Source organism: Bidens hawaiensis, unplaced genomic scaffold (assembly GCF_021521415.1).
Source record: "Bidens hawaiensis isolate Kalapana, Puna unplaced genomic scaffold, B.hawaiensis_p1.1 tig00001461_1, whole genome shotgun sequence".
Classification (NCBI taxonomy): Eukaryota; Viridiplantae; Streptophyta; class Magnoliopsida; order Asterales; family Asteraceae; genus Bidens; species Bidens hawaiensis.
In genome coordinates this window covers 512134-526396 of record NW_027491082.1, presented here as the reverse complement: position 1 = coordinate 526396, position 14263 = coordinate 512134, and the positions used below count along the sequence as shown (strand labels likewise).

Here is a 14263-nt window from a genome sequence, read left to right as displayed (position 1 = left end):
AAAGGGAATGAAATGGATCATTACCATTCTTTTGTCTTGTTTGGTTAACCTATAGGAATGAAATCAATTATTAATTTTATTGTTTGGTATCCAAAAAAAATGTAGAAATGAAATATAAATAATAAAAACACTCATATCTCAAAATAATTTTTGACCAAAAAAAAACCCTACAATGGCGACGGTGGTAGCTCCAGCAACGAAAATGGTGGCAGCGGTGGCGATGGTGGCGGCGGCGGTGGTGTCAGCGGAGTTGGTGGTGGTGCCAATGGTAGTGGTGGTGGTGGTTGTTAGGTGGTAGTGTTGTTGAGAAAGTAGAGTGAAGGAGGAATATAATGAAAAAAAGGAGGGTGAGAATGAATGATTTTGATGGAATGGGATTCCATGTGAAATGGATGATTCAATTCTATTGAGCAACCAAACACCACTTATTTCGTTCCCACGTAATAAATCATTCCATTTCTATTGTCATTCCTACATACCAATCACTACCTTAGCTAAACACTAATATGTGTGCTATAAGTTTATATACGAGGGCGATGCTAGTTAGAAAATTTACACACTTTGATGGATTCTTTACCTTTTTTTTGGAATAGCAAATTTCTTTTACTCATCGTCGTTTACGAAACTTGATCCCAATATCTTCCCCCTCTCAAACTCAGGTGTTTACAATCTTTGTATTTGTCAATAGACCATCACCCCATTAGGTTGGATTCTTTACTTAAACTTATAAAGTGTTTAATAGATATTAATTGAAAAATCGGTTAACCATTTCCAGTTTTCCACTCCCAAACATAAGTAAATAAAACATCAACCACACATAAGTAACTGAACCAGTCACGCCAAAATATAACACCTAAAGATAATATAGTGAAGAAAAATAAAAAACTTATAAATTTATAATCATACAAAATTTATTCTCACTTAATTAAAGTCAAGTGCAACCCACTATAACCCAACACAATCTCAAAACACATAAAAAAGTGGAATAACTAATAATAACCTTAATAACTAATAATGCAAAACATGAACATTATACTCAACACAAGCATCCCCTGTCTTCAAATCAAAAGTATGTGTACTTGCCTGAACATACCCTCTAGCAAACCGAAAGAGCCCACTTCCACCGATCACGGGCATCTCCCTAACCTTATGAAACACCGGGTTCCGTCCCAATATCGATATCGTACTCCCGTTATACTTCCCGGTCGTAAACACAAAATTCATAGCCATTAATAAACCGGGCTCCTCTTGTGACGCCATTCCGTAAAACCCTTGTGCTCTTCCTAGTAACTTTGATCCCACTTCAGGTTTTTCGGTCAATGGGTCGTCGATCATGTTGATCATACCGAACCCCGTGGGTGTGGTTTTGGTTTTGTTGTTTACGGGTGGTTGGACAATGTTTACAACGGTCGGGTTAGGACCGCTTATTATGTCGTGCCAGTAGAACCGAAAGTGGCTTAGTTTTTCGGTTTGGAGCTTCATCGGGTTCTTTTTAACCGATTGGAGAAACGTGGGATCGGCTTCGGTGGTCGGAAACGTTTGTGAGAATGTGAAGAGGAGGAGTAGGCAGAGGAAGATTTTGGTCATTGTGGAATATTTTGTTCGGTGGAAAATGAAGGATATGATAAATGAGTAAATGACAAAGAGTGGTGTGACGGGGGCATCTAATTTATAATGTCATGTCTACCAACTGTTTAATTAACTAATCAATTAACTTTATTAAAGTTTGTTGTTTATTGTTTTGGGATTTAAAAGTGCCTTTTAAAAGTCATTGCATAGTTAGAATTAATTAAATGTTTTTTTAGGTGTAAACGGGTCGAGCAATTTGTGAAATGGTGGATATTGGTTCACTAAAAACTGAATCAACTCATGGTTAAGAGGGTTTGACCCCAAACTTTACTTATCAAGTTTTACTAGGCTAGTGATTAACATAATCTTTTATTTAGTATTATATATGTATTTACATATAATTACTTATAAGTTTGGATCAAATACAAATTAAATTAATTAACGTGCTAAACGTGTCAATCAAATAGTGTAATTTTATATATACAAATAGTGTAATTACACATTTACACTATATATACAACAAAACAACAAAACAATAATTGTTTTGTTTTGTATGTAGTGTAATTACACTATTTGTATATATAATTACACTATTTAATTCGCATGTTTAATGCAAGTTTTTATTTGTATGTTAGCTTTCCTTTAATTGTTATATACAATTTTTTGATAAAAATAACAAGATGATATATACAATTTATGCTACATATACGTATTTGAGTTATAAATATAAAGCAATCATAAACACATATAAATAAAATAGGTAGATTGTTATTAAATAATAAACATGCCAAACCCATGCTTCGAGAACTTCTAAATATAACAAGCCTAACTTGAGTTTATGTAAACTCATACTTGGATTGTTTACATCTCAAATACTTTTGGTTTAAGTGGTATAAAAATGGAAAAGTAACAAGAGTCGAATATATTCAAAGGGGCCTATTGTTTGAACCCTATTAGGGCAGTTAACGGTAATCACATAAGTCTACGACTTCAAAATATATGGCGACAAGATGACACTATGACAATAAAAGCATCCCAATAATCATTTGTGGAGCACTTGCGTGGATGATGTGGTCTTTGACACCATTTGTTCTTGTTGGGTCCTTTTTTTGGGCATGGTCATTTTTGTCCTTTTTTATATTTTGATGAACGAACTCAAATGAGATCTTATTGCCATTGGTATGTTGGGGACGAGTTGGGTATTATCAAATAGATTGTTAACATAAGTTGTTTAATTATTAAAAATAAATATATGTGATGATGACGATGTGATCAAGTTCTTTTTGACGCATTGTGTCTTTATTATTGGAAGTAAAATGAGTGTTTTCGAAAAATAAGTGAATATGACTTGATAGCTTGCTAGACACGCTCTTAGACTTTTTTGCCCTTTTGTTGTGCATTCTCTAAGTTACTTGTATTGCATCTATATTTCACTATTGTAGCACCCTTAGAGGTGGTGCAGGTGCAACGATAATCATTGCTTTCTCTTTATAAGAAGAGTCTTTTAGGTTTGAATCTTGTTTCCATTACTTCCTACCATAATCTTTTGAAGATCACTTGTCCAATGCATTATGCGGTTCACTGTATCTCATCGGTTAGCAGAGAATAAACGTAATTCTTGAGTACCAACAATTGATTCTAATGGTTAAATCATGCCCTTAAATAAGGTTCATGCCATCTTAATAAACATAATGAATCTATAATATATATAAATGAAAACCCAAAAATCCTACGTGTCGCGATGTGGTCGCTCCCCCTTTGCTTAATTTTTAAATGGATACCTCTTATTGATTTAACCCAAATTCATGGGTATGGGTCTTACCAAAACCAGATAGCTCTTAAACGGGTTATAACATCTCATTAAATTAAAAATTAATCTTACCAATTATTTGATATGAAAATCCTATAAAATAGGGATATACTAAAATTTAATATCCAATTTAAAAAGAAAAAGATATTATTTATAATTTATAAACAATTTTATATTAAAAAACTTAAGCTGGTTATGGTCACCAAATCCAGATAGCTTTTAAACGGGTTATAACATATCATTTATTCATGAAACCTTTTCATCATGAAACCTTAAAATATTATTAACTTTCTTACAATAAAAAAATTAAAATCCAAAAAATAAATATTAAAAAACGAAAAATGTAAAACAACCATTCTCTCAAGCTATCATATTGCTTTATTTGTAAATGAATGCTTCTGATCCATTTAACCCGAATTCACGGGTAAAGGTCTCATTAAACCCAGATAGCTCTTAAACGGGTTATAACATCTCATTATATTACAAATTAATCTAATCAAATATTTGATATGAAAATCCTATAAAATAGGGATATACTAAAAATTAATATCCTATTTTATTTAAAAAAATATATATTATTTATAATTAAGAAACAATTTTATAATAAAGAAAATAAACGGGTAATGGGTATCACCAAACCCAGATAACTTTTAAACCGGATTATAACATATCATTTATTTGTGAAACCATTTTATCATCAAACCTCAAGTATATTAATTATTAACTTTCTTACAATAAATAAAATTAAAATCAAAATATACATATATAAATATTAAAAACGAATAATGTACAACAACCCCCGTAATACGAGGGATAAAACCTAGTAAAAGTATAAAACAAAATAAAAATAAAGTTTCTACCAGGTGTCTAGAAGGAGAAGATTTATGTGAAATAAACACCATATGAATAGTTAAAAAGGTTTTGTCGGTGGGATGGTCCACGCATTTACCTTAGTAGAATTAGAATTCGAAAGCTATATTGGAAAAAAATATTCCTTTCTTGCGTTCAAAAGAAAATAAAGATAATATTATTTTTAATAGCACTTTAATTTCACAAATATATAATGACTTTTACGGAATTATTAACGTGACATAACAATTGAAGTACCATTCATTTTAAATTTTGAGGCATTAGTGGAAAACTCAAGAAATTATAAAATATACTTCTATCATTTTTTTTCTTTTAAATAACATTGATTTCAACTGTTATTGATCTCTTATACCAAACAATATTATTCGATTTACCCACGAAAGGTTCAATGATTTGTTTTTTGTTTGCACGGGTGCAAGCATCCGAGAAGATCATCAATCAAGAATTGCTTATCGCTTCCACTAAAACGCATTTAACTATGAAATTCTCATATCACTTACAAGTTACAACCGAATACATCAAAATGGGTTTGTGAAATCTAACACGAGTCATTTTTTATAGCATCATATCTCTCTCGTGGACAGAGCACAACTTTAAGATGTGTTATTTGTCTTAGATATCATACTATTACTAGAAACATAAAGATATTATTAAAAAACTAAGTGGACGTAATTATTTCATAAGAAAGACAGGTTAAATTCTAGAAGATAAAATGGTTTACAAGACTTGTATATAAAGGCCATGTGTAATGGAACTAAATATTATAAAAAGAAAGACATGATAGCCCAAGGGCCACGCTTTCTACTTTGCAGCGTCAAGTGTACGTCAAGTTTACGTTTGAAAAAAAGGAGCATCACAACTCACAAGTCCACCAGACCACAAGTACATCATCATGTTTTGTTTTCACATGAGAAGCATATACAATGTTTTGGAACAGCCAATATTTTATATATAAAAAAGGCAGAAAACACCTACCAAGAAACTAGGAGCAACACCCATTTATGAAATTAAATTTACTCCAAAAATGATCACTTCTAAAGCGGATAATTTCGCACTATCTTCCGTGACAATGTTGGAGAAGCCAGTTTGTTGTTGACAAAAGCTAGGTGGGAGCTTAGACTCTTAGTCTGGGTCCAAATCTTGAAGACTTGAAACAAACTGAACACGCAAACGGGCATCTCACAAGCAATGATTAGCCAATTTGGTAATCTTACCGCAAAATGTACAACCGTTGGCGCTTGTGGATATTTGTTATGTTCTCATAAATCACAACGTACCCTTAACCGTCATATCTTGGTGGCCTTTAATCTTAGTGACAAAACCATATAAGAAGGGCCAAACACCACTGCCTGAGAGAAAGCTTGAAGTATTACCTCAACAAACACTTCCTTGTATAACCACAAATTAAATAATATGAAAGGAATGACCTTTGAAGGCTTGATAATTGATATAGGCAGTTGGGCCGAATCGTTAACCTCTCTCTCTAAGCCCAAAGCTTCCAAGGGCTAATCAAGTTGGGCTATTGACTTGATTGGGCTAAAGTCTACTTTGTGGAACACTCGCGTTTTCATGATCCAGGAAACCATCAAGTTACATGGTTTTGTGCCGAATCTAATATGTCATTAATCTGCCACCCTAATCTAATGTGTAACATTCCTATTTCCCTTTTTTGTTGTAATTCATAAGTTGAAAAGGTTTTCATTAAGGAATAAAATTTTTTGTCCTATAAATTAGTTTCCTGCATGGATCAACAACCCAACTCATTTACATTGTTGTGCTTTTAAGTTTTAAGCCCTAGTTGATGCCATGACTTGACTCGTTTGTTGAACAAATTTACATCTAGCACAATTTCACCGGTTGAATCTGAGGCCTCGTAATGAATACTAGGATATAGCCCGTGTAATACACGGGTGGCTAAAAATACAACACAAAAGATAAATTTAATGATATACATAATAGCATACTTTATGGATTAATAAGATATAAATAATGATAAATAAAATTTTATAATTCATAAATATCTAAAAACCTCATTTAAAGTTATATTTGTAACTTATATTAGTAATTCTACAAATGGTAATAGTATTAATTGGCATCATAGTTGACTGCTTTAATTGAATGGCATGTGGAAGAATGATTTTGTTTTAATAGTATAGATAGATGGGTAGATTTTAAGAAAGTTATAATTGCTTTATTGAGGCAATTATTAATATTAAATAGTAATAAATGCATTAACGGTTATATCATTTAACATAAAAATTTATTAAACTGAAGGAATGTTAATTAAAAAATTAGTTAATTAGGTGAAATATATATAAATGAAAATTGATTAGTTGGCATCCCATGTTGATGACATAGTTAAAAGCCGTGTAAAAACATGTTTTGCTTTAATATAATAGTTATATTTTTGAAATATTCATTTGAAATTAGACTTGTGAATTAGACATATATCATACATGGGAGCTTTAAGCTTTTGACATTATTATTATTATTATTATTATTATTATTATTATTATGAGTTTTATAAAATCTCACTTCATAAAAAAATTATTAATTATAAGGCAAAACATCAAAACTAGTCCTTTATATTTGCACGTTTTTTCAGTAGACGTTCTTTTGCAAACTTAATGGCATAAAACACCCTTTCCATTTAAAAACCTATCACGTTATGTCCTTTGGCCTTAACCCGGTTAACTTTTTTCGTTAAATCTGGTCATGTGCATCGCACATGAGGATAAACTTGTCTTTTTACCATATTTAATAAAGAAATATAAAAAACCATTAACACCCACCCACCCCCCCCCCTCTCTCTCTCTCTCTCACTCTCTCCCACCTCTCAAAATTCCGGTGCCACCACCACCTCCCGCCAAACACCACAACCATCGGCCCAACGCCTGCAACTATCTTTGATCTTGAAGATAGGATGTAGCGACGGTGACGACTCCGACACTCACACCTTCCCCCAAATCAGATTCACAAACACCACGTCATGGAGATCCACCACCAACTCAGCCACTCCTGCCGTTCTCGCCACCACCGGCTCCGACACTCACACCTTCCTGTGAGCGAACTTTTCCGTCAATCATTACCACCGTTTTTATTTGGTTTCAAACCTAGATCTGACCAATAATACCCAAAATATTCCATCAATAAAAACCTTAAATTACATTCTGATTGATATTATATATGTACTGATACGCACTATAATTGCAGCGAGAATCAATGCTTTAAACACCAATATAATCGATTTATGGGATGAATCGGATATCGAAGCTAAATCTAGATCAGTAATTTTGTTTCCGGTGTGCTTAAGATGATTGGAATCGATTTTTGTTTTGATACTAAAATCGGATCTGGATATGAAATCTGAATCTGTTTATGCGAATGAAATCGAATCCAGAAAGTTTTGCGTTCATCGTTGGTGGTGGCTAGGTCAGGTGGTGGTGCCGACGAAAGGTGGTGGTGGTGGTGGTGGCGCCGGCAGCAGGTGGTGGGGACTTGTGGTTGTTTGGTCAGGGTGGGTGGTGATGGTGGCTAGACTGTTAGAGAGAGGGAGAGAGAGAAGAGGAATGAGAGTTTAAGAGACCGAGAAGGGGAAGGAGGGGCAGCGCCATCCGATGACTGATGCCTTTAGTCTGGTCAGATGTGGCGGGTGGGACGGCGACGACGGTGGCGGCTGACAACCGGAGAGTGGAGACCTGGTGGTCAGCTGCTAGTGGCTGGTGTTGGTGCCGGTAATGGTTTCTTGAAGGTATAAAGAGAGAATGTATAAAGAGAGAGAGAGAGAGTGTGTGGTTTAATAAAAATGTATTTTAAATAAACATGGTAAAAAGACCAATCTGCCCATGAGTATATTTAAAGAGAAAAACTAACTAGGTTAGTGCCAAAGGACATAAGGTGATAGAGTTTTTGAGCATAAAGGATGCTCTATGTCATTAAGTTTGCGAAAGAATAACCACTGAAAAAACATGCAAACATAAAGGACTAGTTTTGATGTTTTGTCTATAATTAATATCATCATCAATTTTATCCATTTATCCTTAAACGCTTAAACCAAAACCACGAAATTAGGCAGCTCTTCCTTTTATCAAGAGAAAAAGACTTTGTCCCATTCAAATTTAAAAAATAAAAATAAAAAAATTGTTTATATAAATCAAAAGAATATTGTATTTCTCAAACCCTTCTTTATTGGAGAGTCCAGGTTGACCCTGAGTCTGACCTCTGCAACTTCACCAATGGCGTCTTTCAACCAATCACTACTCATCACTTTAATCTCACTCTCCGTCACCGCCGCCGCCACCGACATCCACGATATCTTAACAGAATTCGGATTACCGATCGGCATCCTACCTAACGCCGTCGAATCCTACACACTCTCACCTACCGACGGTGCATTCACCGTCCACCTAACTCGTCCGTGCTACGTTAAATTCGACGATCAAACCGTTTACTACAGTAAGGACATCCAAGGCAAGTTGACTTACGGATCGGTCTCTGACGTCACCGGTATTCAGGCGAAGCAGTTGTTCCTGTGGCTAAGTGTTACCGGTATGGATCTGGATACTGACTCCGGTATGCTCGAGTTTCATGTTGGAGTTTTATCGAAGATTTTGCCGGCGGATATGTTCTCGGAGGTGCCGGAGTGTAGGAGCAAAGCTTGTGGACACGAATCGTACACTCAATCGATCTAAATCGGATGGTAATTAACTAATTATGTTTGATTTTGAAGATAATTTGGTTGCGAATGTATTGTCAGACCCCTGAAAAAATAAAGGGAACGTTAATAAGACGTCCGCCCCCAAACGCGCCCATAGCGACCTATCTAAAGGGTACTCATGACCTCCTATTTCACACTTTTATCACCTTAACACTTCATCAAAGTGGGAATGGTTTTTTAGTTCTCTCTTTTTTTTTTATGTTTTATTTGTTCTCTCTATTTTTCCTCCAAACATTTTCGATGCCTTTTTAGTTATTTTTAAATCAAAGAATTATTTTGGTCTATTCTATCTTTTAGCTTTTGATTTTGTGAAGAATATCGGGTGTTTTGAATAAAAGCTATCAATTCGTTTATTCGAGCACTGATAATCTTCAAGAAATCAAAAGTGATAAGAGAGAAAAGACCCAGATAATTCATTGATTAAATAAAACTAAAGAAGGTTTATAGGAAAAGCAAGAGATAAAGAATAAACTTGCAAACAATTAACATATATTCAAAATTGCAAAGATAAAAAGTAAAAACTCATTTGAGTTAAGAAAACCTCTATAAACATTATTATCTTCAATGATTAATCCACAAGATGCGGGTTTGTTGCTTATCCGTTCATGCGGCATTTGGATCGTATCACTGAAAGTCTCCAGAGTCCTATTCCTAATAGTTACAACCTTCTAACTAGTTGCTTTAATAGATTAATCCATTTCTGTGATCGTGATTATAATTACGAATCTAAACCTTGATTGATTGTATGTGTGAGAGCAAGTTTTCAAGAATCATGGATGAAGATTCCATAGCTTAAGTAGTTGATGATGCTTCAAATCTTATTAATACTGTTGATGATTTGCAGGGTTTGGATCGAAGGTTCATTCTATAACATATATTCATATTGTTTTATGATGTAAGTTGCGTATATGTAAAGTTCTCTTATTAAACGTACACTTGTGTATGTATATGATAAATATGTCTCTTCTATAAAAGCTTATTCCTATTGAAACAAAACTTGAAACTTCATGTCAAATTATATTAGAGAAGGTGCATAATGAAAAATGATAAATATTACTATACTAGCAATGTTACCAGCATGTTGCAGTGTTATTATTTGTGTTGATTATCAAGGGATGGCAAAAGTTCGATGTGGTCGGCCGGAAATTAAGAATTTAACTATATATTTTTAGGATGGTGGTGGCGGACGTTATCGGTTATTACAATTTTACTACGGTTATTAGAGAAACAAAGCAATGGTTGAGTTCAACCGAATGTATGTCCCCGTCGTTGTTGCGTTAAGTTCAACCGCATGTGGCCGTTTTAGAGGTTTTTCATGGTAATAATTTTACCACAAATGTCACTTGATGCCAAGTGCTTCGCTTTGGTGCAGACGGGCGTGAAAATTTGGTTGTGATCGCCACTGTCACTGTAAAAGTGATTGAAAGTAGGGTGAGAATGTAGAATGGACGCATGTTTTTAGGCTATCTCTATGGTGGGGGGCATCGAAGCCCCTCCATAGTGCTGAGTCAGCGTCACGTGGGCACTGGGGGTATCAAAGCCCCAACCTATTTAATAAAAATTAAATTATTATAGTAATACTAAAATTAAAATTTTAATAAAAATAAAAAGCATATAAACAAAAAAATAAAAATAAAAAACATACAAATAAAAAACACAAAAACAAAAAACATAACCAATATATAACTAATATTCGTCGTCCTCGTTTGCATATTTGGCCATTATCCTAGCTTTTTGCACTCCAAAGGCGCCCGCGTGACCAGATCTAGATGTGATAGATTCTTTGAGGAGCTTGAAATCCTTTTCGCGTTGCCGCTCTAAGTGAACTTTTTTCTTTTTCATGCAATTGCCTTTTATTCCGCATGCATCACTTTTCTTTCTTCATGCATTCTCGTGAGTTCATCTTTTGAGTGTTTTTTAGCATTGGCAATCTCGGTTAGTTTAAGTTCCAAGTTGTCAAAATGCGAGCTCACATGCGAGCTCATCAAGGAAGTCGTTCTAGAAGAAGATCCTCCACCTCTAGCCGCTGCCTTGGCTTTATATCTTCCTACCGGGCGTGGTAAATCATCCGGTTCATCAAAAACAAAATCGGGATCATACTCGTTTAGATTAAATTGACAACGAGCTTCTGACGCAACTTGAGATAGCGATTGATCAGCCGACGTAAACGTTGTCTTTGACCGTTTGGACGGTTGCGGTGAAGATGTCGGGACCGGATACCACTTTGGCGAGCTTTTGCATTGTCTCCAAATTTCCAACATATTGAAATATGCTTTATGCAGGGCCTTGTATTGTTTTAAGCAACACTCAATCACGGTGACATCGCTCATGCTACTTTTTCTATTGTTTGTAACGAGGGTGTAAATGTCGGAGAAGTTCGTCATTTTTGTGCGCATTGCCTTCCATTTGTTGGAGATGGAATCCTCCTCGCGGTAGAAACCTCGACCCATTATAGCAAATAACTTAGTACACATTTCTTTCCAAAATTCAGAGGTATGTTTACCGTCACCTTCGATACGTATAAAAGCTTAGTATTAGTCAACAAAAAAATAAAACAAGAAATATAAATAAAAAATTTTATGATTACCTTGAATTGAGTATTCAGATGAGTTGATCCACGCACGCGCTAACACCAATTCCTCATCCGCTTCCCACCTTTGTCTTTCGGCCTTTTCGGTAACTGTTTGATCGTCAGCAGGCTTCTTTGTATGATTTCGTTTACGACGAACTTGTGGTTCAGATACTCGGGTTTCGGGTACTTGGGTTTCGTGTGTTTGGGTTTTGGGTACATGCAAAGGCATAAACAGCATTGGCGGTGGAAAGAACATATCATTGGTAAACGGTTGCATGGGTGGATGCATTACGGGTCTTTGTTGGTTGACATAGAAAGGGTTATTAGGATCATTGTTAGTTGAGAGCAAAGTAGCCCATAAACTTTAGCTATTTTCATAATTTCCTAAAACTCTAAAAAATAATCTCAATAACCATCTTAAAAACAAATACATGTCCAACAGACTTAGGTACTGTTTGTTTTTTCAGAGGTAAAAAATCTACATTCTGTGCAATTATCTGTAGCAGAAGAGGTGGACCAAACCTCTACAGTCTGCAAAAAAAGACTGCTTGTTTTTTAACGTTTGTAGACTGCTAAAATAAAACAAAATTTTTTAAATAAGCTGAAATTTAAATAAAATCATACAATGTCATCGATGCATACAATGTCAACATAAACCAAACAATCATTCAGCATAAACCAAATAACCAAAAGCATACAATGTCATCGATGCATACAATGTCAACATAAACCAAACAATCATTCAGCATAAACCAAAAGCATACAATGTCACCATGGCAAAAAAAAACAAATATAAACCCCATAAAAACCAAGTTCTTCATTCCTTTAATACTCCAAAACTTGTACCTGTCATCTTGATCCACCCTTTTAACACTTCGGGAGTATTTGGCAATTCCATACACACCTCTCTTAATTCCAACACTCTAAATATATGAAAAGCAGCTAAAAATAGAGTGTTCGTTTCTTCTAACCCAACCAAGCTTAACTTCTTCTTACATTCACAAATAGTTAGCCCATCTTTGTCTTAAACCAAATATTGTAAGGCCTTTTGCATAAAAACTGCTAAATCATCAACAACGATAGATGATGTCAGGGCTGGCAATTCGTGTCTTAACAGGTATGAAGCGACACGTTGAACACAAGTATCAAACATGAATACGACTCATTTAACTACTTTATATGTCATGACTACAAGACAGTTTTAAGTTTCATGCACCAATAAAAGAATACGTTGGAGTCTAGCCTACTAATTTCAATTATTTAAGAAAAATAAAAAATCACATACCGCACTTTTTTGCTTAACAGATCTTATCGTGTATCTAACAGGTACTCAATTGTCAGCCCTAGATGATGATTTTGAGGTTTTGGCCTGTTTATTGGATTAGGCTCGGTGGTAGGCTCATGAGTAGGATAATGAATAAGGTCGGGAATAGTGCTAGCATTATCATCTTCAGTGTCAGGAAAAACGGTGTCCATAATCATAAGTTGTTGGACCCATTGACAACAAGAAGAGGTGGAACCAACCACTGATGTTTGGGTCGAGGTCCACTTGTGATTCACAGTGGCCGTATTGCCATCAAATAGCTGTGCACAAAGATCTGGAAAAGGCAGGGTTGTTTTTAATGACGCGGCCTTTGGATTTCCCTAAACCCAAAGTAGAAAAATTGTATAAGTTTTTAATTATAGCTAGATATTAAATAATAAAATATATGAACATACCTTCTTAAACTCCTCCCATTCCTCATTTGCTTGTGACACGCTTACAACAAAATATGCAATCAGTCAAACAGTTTGGAACATCGACAATTCATGATTGATACAGTCAGACATCGATGAACTCAAGCGAACAGACCCCTGTTGATCAATTATTGACTACCAGGGATAAACTAGAATATATTTTAGGGTCTCATTTAATCTAAAACTTGGGCTTTAGTGGACAATTGTTTTGAACTTTTGTGGGAAAGAATATCAAAACATGCTTGATTTGATTTATTCTTGATTTTAACTTTCACAAATTTTAATGATTTTTTCTGTTTTAATGATTTTTTCTGTTGTAAAGTAACAAACTAAAATTTACAATTAAAAAAATGAATAGTAAGAACAAAATGGAATCCAAGAAAATTACGTTGGACACAAAAACAATAAATACAAAACTAATAAGGAGAAATATTCAATTGATCCTATTAATAATTTCGTTTGAGTTTCTTTAGATAAAAAATATGTCATTTTTAAAGTTTTAAATTAGACCGATTGGTATAACTTTTTGCTTCTAATCTTGTTGTTTGTTGTTGTTTTGGTTCTAGTGTCTTGCTAGGTTACCGTTTATAATCAAAGTTGCCGTTCGAAGAGGTAATAATTAATTATAAACATATATATATATATATATATATATATATATATATATATAATTTGTAAATGAACAATGGTCATTTTATTATGTAAAGTAATCCCTTAACCAGTGATCATAAACAAGATATTTCACTTACTACAAACAAACTATTAAAACGTCCAAAAATAACTATAGATACAAATAGTTATATAATGAAAAGAAATAAATAAAAATGTAGACAATAAATATGATTTTCACAACACCTAAGGTAACGATTATTTACTGGAACCATTCACAACCTCCTGAGGCGGACGTTCCAAGCCCTCCATGTTAGCTTTAAATTAAATCTAAAAATGTATAAATCTTTAAAATTTAATTCTAACAACAATCATGCTT

General features: G+C 34.2%; 2 protein-coding genes across 2 annotated transcripts; one reads left to right on the top strand and one right to left on the bottom strand.

The window, feature by feature from the left end:
- Positions 1-931: 931 nt before the first annotated feature.
- LOC143577591 (dirigent protein 22-like) lies at positions 932-1643 on the bottom strand. The gene has a single exon (XM_077061383.1). The coding sequence runs from the start codon at positions 1585-1587 to the stop codon at positions 1009-1011; it is 579 nt and encodes a 192-aa protein (XP_076917498.1). The 5' UTR covers positions 1588-1643; the 3' UTR covers positions 932-1008.
- Positions 1644-8484: 6841 nt separating this feature from the next.
- On the top strand, positions 8485-8940 carry LOC143578246 (uncharacterized protein At5g01610-like). The gene has a single exon (XM_077061887.1). It carries the CDS (start codon positions 8485-8487, stop codon positions 8938-8940), a length of 456 nt encoding a protein of 151 aa, XP_076918002.1.
- Positions 8941-14263: the final 5323 nt, after the last annotated feature.